The 6357-nt window shown below is 35.5% G+C and overlaps 2 protein-coding genes across 13 annotated transcripts in view; one reads left to right on the forward strand and one right to left on the reverse strand.

Moving 5' to 3' along the window:
* LOC113519076 (protein lap4-like) overlaps positions 1 to 2431 on the forward strand; it is a 95895-nt gene extending 93464 nt beyond the window's left edge. For 10 of the 12 annotated variants that reach the window (XM_052892701.1, XM_052892707.1, XM_052892704.1 and 7 more), the window contains one exon: positions 937 to 2431. In XM_052892701.1, the coding sequence (XP_052748661.1) occupies positions 937 to 1188 (252 nt within the window). In that variant the 3' untranslated portion in view covers positions 1189 to 2431. The remainder of the gene's footprint in view (positions 1 to 936) is intronic. The other 2 variants (XM_052892706.1, XM_052892708.1) reach the window with 1 other exon arrangement.
* A 52-nt stretch (positions 2432 to 2483) lies between these two features.
* Positions 2484 to 6028, reverse strand: LOC113518965 (putative inner dynein arm light chain, axonemal). Its single transcript, XM_026904007.3, has 6 exons — positions 5551 to 6028; positions 4636 to 4767; positions 4144 to 4293; positions 3676 to 3804; positions 2988 to 3185; positions 2484 to 2640 (listed from the first exon to the last, which is right to left on the reverse strand). The coding sequence occupies exons 1-6, from the start codon at positions 5635 to 5637 to the stop codon at positions 2605 to 2607; spliced, it is 732 nt and encodes a 243-aa protein (XP_026759808.2). The 5' UTR covers positions 5638 to 6028; the 3' UTR covers positions 2484 to 2604.
* Positions 6029 to 6357: the final 329 nt, after the last annotated feature.

The following is a 6357-nucleotide window of genomic DNA, read 5'->3' on the forward strand; positions in this document are numbered from 1 at the left end:
CATTGTGACGAATTTCACGAGAATTAACCAAGATGGTTTCAGGGGAATAGGGGGGGTGTTCGGTCGCCGTAATGGAATTTTTACTCAAAAACTCACGGACAACAAGAGAGGTGTGGGCAGGGGCATTGTCGTGGTGAAGAATCCAACGCCCCTCTCGCGCCAATTCTGGACGAACTCGTGCCACACGAGCTTTGAGGCGTCTGAGCACATCGACGTAGAATTTTCCATCAACTGTCTGGCCTGGAGGGACGAATTCTTGATGGACAATCCCCCGAACATCGAAAAAAACAATCAACATTGTCTTGACATTTGAGCGGGATTTTCTTGATTTTTTTGTTCGTGGTTCCCCGGATGTCTTATCGAATTAGATCGGCAAAAATTTCACGGCCATTCTTGCCGAGTTTCGAGAGAAACTTGATTACGACGCGCTGCTCTTCAACGGAAGCGGGCTCCATGCCGACGGGGTTTCGTTAAGAGGTAACTTCACAGATGGCGTGACAAGCCAGTTCGCCGCACGGCGGTCAGACCAGAACTGAAGCATTGTTAGGGACATAAGGAAGGGGTCCTGCGCTTACCTGGCCTCCCCACTCCTCTTTCTCGCATTCCAGAACACTTTTATACGAACTTTCCGGACAGACCTCGTACAATGAGATAATAGAAATAAATTTGCATCCGCCATGTGCGAATTTGACTTTTTAAGTTTAATTACTTCGCTTCTTGTTAATTAAATTCAGAAATGCGTTTATGACGTTTGAATAATTTGTTCATAATTTTATTGTTTCGCACTTTTTAAATATTTATCATTATACCAACTTCAATTAAGTTGTCATATTTTAGATATTTTTTGCAACTCGTCTTTTTCAATGGTCTTCTGTTATATTAATTATATTGTAATTTAATGCCTTATATTAATATTTAGTGCTAATATTTATACAGGTGGAAACAACGCAAGAGAAAATAATATCGTTGGAGCTCACTACGAGCCCAAGCAGTGAGACCGCACCCACTGACCTCGCGGAAACCGGTATCAGCCTAGGGGAGGGCGAGATCGAAGGGGGAGAGAACTCTCTCCAACCAGATATCGTGCAAGTGGTGAACCCTCTCTTGGACAATAGCGCAGGCCTTGTCACGGCCATACCCGTGGGACCAGCGCAAAAAGTAACCGCCTACACTGATCAGCCTCAGTAGAATCGACTACTACGTTTGTTCTTCCCGATACAAATCAATACGCTCTTACCCAAAAACCCATGACATTACACCAGCCAACACATCCCACGACTCGGCACCAGCCGAGAATCGAACTCGATTGTAGATTTCTTCAACGAAACGAATAGCTATATGACACTGTTTGAGTTTTCCATCTTATTTTTGTATTATAAACTGTGATAATAAGTTTAAATAACCACCACCGACTTCTTGTGTTAATGGGGCAATTTGAAGAAATCAACCAGCGAGAGTCAAAGGCATTTTAATTATTTCTGATCACAATTTTATTTTTTTATTTCATTTTGAAATGGAGATTTTTAGTTTTATGGGTAGATAATTATATTATGTATTTTGATATATAATTTAAATACTTTACGTATTTAATTTTAGCGATTTCATTCCGTGAAGGTTTTAATGTTTGACTGTTATGATGATGCTTGACCTGCTAATTGGAGTCGTTGAGGATTATGAATGATGACTAGATTGTAATAGAGTACTATTACAGTTTTTGATGGACTAGAGTATAATATATATTATAAATAAACGTCTTGTACATAACATCTAAAGCAGTAGAAATTATTGTTTCTATTGTACACGAAGTAAGTTGGCATCACAGAAAAGTTCCAATCAAACTTGTTTTATTCATGAGACATTTAGTTCAATATAATTTGTGTATTGCTATTAATTCTTGCAGTATTTATATTTACTGGTGAATAAGTATTTTAATGTAACATTTTATTATTACTTTTAATTTTATTTTATGTGGTGCCTTAGTATCTCAGCGGATTTTATGCAATGTTACGTATTGTGATTTTGTTCTGTCAATTATGTTTGCTATTTTTAATAACTATTTAATTAATTATAATGTTTGTAGCAATAGTAATTTACAATAGTGATCAATTTATGCATTTGCATCCACGGGGCCGTGTATTTGTACATCTAAAAATGATTGTATATCCTGATTACTGTCCTTAAAGTTTATGAAAATGTACATTTCCGCAGGTATCGTATGAACTGTATGTACTGTAATAATAGTATTCGATTTATATTTAATGGGCGTAATGAAATGAATAGGTACATTGATGTTTCGAATGAAAGAATGTTTTATATGTGTGTCCTTTATATACCTTTTTAAGGCTCTGTCGCAGTATGTGAATTGTAAACTAATGAAGATATTGTATGTTTGTCCCAATTAAATGGTTTAATATATATTTTAATAAAATTACGTTGTTGTTTCATTTTCGATTAATAATTTCAACATAAATAAAAGAACATAATTAAAATATGTAAATTTATTTGCATTTTTAATTTTACGAAAACAAAAAATAATCTTTTACATAATGAAATAATAAAGACAACAAATTATCTTAAAAATATGCACCAGTACTTGTACAAAAATTACTTCTTCGGAGCGATGATACCTTCGAGTTGTGCCTAAAATCAAAAATAACATTTATTAGAATGTATGTAAATCTAAAAATCCGACCACCCATAAACATTAAGAATATTGCACAAAATATTATTCGTGCTAAAACTATCCTTTAGACGTAGAGATCTTGAGTCAGTCTGTGGTCACAATACCTACTTAGTGATTTCATTGCCATTTTAAGCTTCAAAACGTCGCACCACAGCATATAATCAAGCTCCTTAGCGACATAAATAAGTAAGTACCTATTCAATCAGAAGAATGTAAAAAATATCCCATTGGATTTGTTAAAAATTTGCCAGCAAACTTGGTAGACGTATTTCATGACAAGAATATGAAATACGAAATTTCTTACCTTTAGTTGAGCATTAGTTTTCTTCAACGCAAGCAATTCCTCTTGGTGGCGTTTCTCTTCTGCTGCACGCAGTTCCGCCGCTCTTCTCTCCAGTTGTTCGGTTTTCTGTTTTAGTTCCATACATTGTTTCTCTAGGGCCGAGCGATCTGCTTCTAATTTAGCTACTTGGTCCATGAGGTCCGATTTGCCTTGCTCCGACTATAATGTTTATATATTTTTATTGTATATTTTTTTCAAATTCTTTGTAGGGTAGACTAAAGAAAACCTAGAAATCTAATCCTAATATTATCTCTTGCATTGGCTCGTGCATATGCCAACATTGGAGTACTCTGAAATCTTCCAGACACGCACAAATACATACGTATTTTAGACGAATCAAAGGCCCTGATACAGTGAAATTATAAATACATAGCTATCTCTATTTATTTATCAATTGTAATAGCTCAGTTTGTAAAAGTTTTCCCGTTTACGGTCAAGTTCAGTGATTTCAGAATCCAAATCGATCCCAATTCATGATCGAATATATACCTCTTTGAATAATAAAAAAAAAACATTATGGTTCCTGTTATGGATGGTAAAAGAGTTTAGAGACAGTAGATGTCGCCATGCTATTGCCATATGATGTCGCAATTAACTATTGACTCGTTTCTCCAACTACCATCTTTACAGAAATTTTATATATAGATACCTGCAAAGCTTTTCTCATTCCGAAAGCAATAGAACTGCAGTAAAGTGTTTGATATGCTTCCATAGTGATTCTGGCTTCATCCCGTACTCTAAGTAGCAGTAAACCTCTTTCTCCACAATTTATTGTTACCTTAAACAAATGTACCACGTGGGTTTGTTTCTTGTAGACTACTGAAATGTTCAAACCTAAAATTTAATTAATTTCAATTTCTTTTTTAGATCTCGTCTTCACAAAATTGACTAAAATGTTTGTGTGATTACGCATAAAATTAGCAGATGCCTATAAATAAGTCATGGTTGTGAAAATTTTCATGATTATAAAAAAGTAATGGTTGTGAAAATATTCTTTAAAAAAATTGAATCAATGTTGTAATTTGTCCGACCTGGTTCATAGCTAAGAAACCTATGCGTATTCATATAGGCATTTAATCAGACAGATGTTAATTGAAGTGAAAAGCATGCTACCAACCTGGCGTATTAGTTCATCAAAGCATTGCGTATAAAGTTGCCTGCGTACAGGACAAATCCCCGTCTCTCGGGCCTGACGCTGCTGTAGACGTGTGTCGAGCATCTCTTGTAAGTTTATTACATCTAGACGTGTAGCTGGTGTTGATGATATCTGTAAGTATTACATACCTTAGATTTAACATACTTCGCTGTATAGCCATTGATTGTAAGAGTAAAACACAGTAAGTTGCTGTTTCATTTTATTTCAAGCACTTTTTATAGTAATAACGTGTATTAATAGATTAATTTGCTACTTGTTTAGGCCGACTGAGGTAAAGCAGCAATACATACAGTGTAGTATGGTTTAAAGGGCAACGTAAGCAACTGGATTCCTCATAAAAGATACCTGTATCCGATACAAATCTACTCATCCTATGACTATTATGAATGTAAGCACTTAGTAGTTATACACATAGACGTGTTTTATATTTTACAGAATACAATCACGACATGCCTTTTGTGTCCATATTTGACCATCTTCTTCCCATTCTTTGGGAGGCAGAATGGCATTCAATATTTCTTCAGTTTCACGTTTCGCTTCTGTTGGCACGCATGGCTGTGCTGCCGCTCCTGTACGGGGCGATGTCTGTAATTTTGAAATTACTATGTATATTTGCAGAACGAAGAATGAGTTATAAAGAAGTTAATTGTGTATTAATGAATGATAACTTAAATATGTAAAGATAAAAGTCTCTGTAAAGAAAGTTGAAAAGTGCTATGAGCTGTGCAATAACGGTGATATCATCTGCGCCACTGATGGGGCGCCAGTGAGTAATAATGGTTTAGAACGAAGCAGGTCAATTGGCCTCGTCGCGAATTCAACAATAATTGCCCACTATGGTTTCCAGGGAGAACCGCATGGAGGACGACCTGATAAGGTGCTGCTAGTCCTTATTACTTGGGGGGAAGGGATTGTTAGTAATACGGATTACCAGTTCCATTGCTAATAATATACCATAACAGGTCGACCTCCCCGTGGTCTCTCCTGGAAACCATCGTGCTGAATTCCAAGTGTATTACCATCACGATGGGCTAACTGACTTGCCTTATCATTCTCACGTATCATCCCTCACTAGTGCTCCACCAGTGTATACCGTTAGCGCAGGCGGGGTTACCATTATCATACATTAAAAGAAAAAGAGTCCTCATTACTAACAATCACTTTCCCCCAGCTGATAAGGATTAGATTAGAAATTAATATACTACGTCATACGAAGGAAAACAATAGTTACAGTTAAACATGTAGTAAGGGCTTATGTATATCTATGTAATACAACTAGCAGATCAAGTCCTTTGCGAGGTATGCAGAGCATAATTAGGCACATCTCTTGCTTGTATTATTCCATTGAATAGTGCTATAAATACTTACAACTTTTTCAGGTTGTGTAGTGACTAAAACGGGATTATCGTAGCGAACTAAAGTATCTTCGGCTGATATGGGAGCTCTCTCCGTCATTTTTAGGTAATAACTATTATTAATAGTAATATACTTTGTTTAATAAAATTCGCCTGTTATATCTACTGATACCGTAATGAGATTAATCCAAAATATTACATAACCATGGAAACTATTTACTGTCGCATAGTAACCGTAATATCTCATAGAGTGCACGTATTATTCTTAATCTATGCATTCTGTGCATCCAGATTATTCCCTAAGCTCACATATTAGCATAAATCATATGAGGGGATCGAATGCTGTCTGATTTTAACCACTTACTAGAAGTGTTTATGATCACCTTCAGTCCGTTTTTAGAGGGAACTTCAGTATCTAGGCGTCTAATGTATCCAGATCTGTGGAATATTTGTTTATGGAATTATGAAAACTCAACTAAGAACATCAACTTCGATATAAATTTATTCATAGAAAGTACAACGTACTTACAAACTAAGAATTTATCAATACCGTAGCATAATTATCCTACTAATATTAATAATGTGAAAGTTTGTAAAGATGTTTGTTAATTAATCATGTTTAGGCAGCTAAACAGATTTGAATGAAATTTAGCACATAGGTAGGTTATATTCTAATTTGATACAGGATATTTAATACACTAATCGACACGGTCAAAGCTATGGTAAACAACTAGTTATAGGTACATAAATAACCTGGACTTCACATTCACCTAGGCAAACAGTGCCATTATTTCACTATAAATATTAATACAGAACAATA

The sequence above is a fragment of the Galleria mellonella genome, unplaced genomic scaffold, assembly GCF_026898425.1.
Source record: "Galleria mellonella isolate WM207_F2 unplaced genomic scaffold, CSIRO_AGI_GalMel_v1 utg165, whole genome shotgun sequence".
Taxonomy (NCBI): domain Eukaryota; kingdom Metazoa; phylum Arthropoda; class Insecta; order Lepidoptera; family Pyralidae; genus Galleria; species Galleria mellonella.

What these genes read in the sequence shown, in the direction of transcription:
- LOC113518965 (XM_026904007.3), bottom strand. Translation starts at nt 5,637, where the DNA reads ATGACGGAGAGAGCTCCCATATCAGCCGAAGATACTTTAGTTCGCTAC. An exon ending in CTACACAACCTGAAAAAGTT is followed by an intron (nt 4,768 to 5,550) that starts GTAAGTATTTAT and finishes TCAAAATTACAG; the next exon opens with ACATCGCCCCGTACAGGAGC. An exon ending in GAATGAGAAAAGCTTTGCAG is followed by an intron (nt 3,186 to 3,675) that starts GTATCTATATAT and finishes TAAACATTATAG; the next exon opens with TCGGAGCAAGGCAAATCGGA.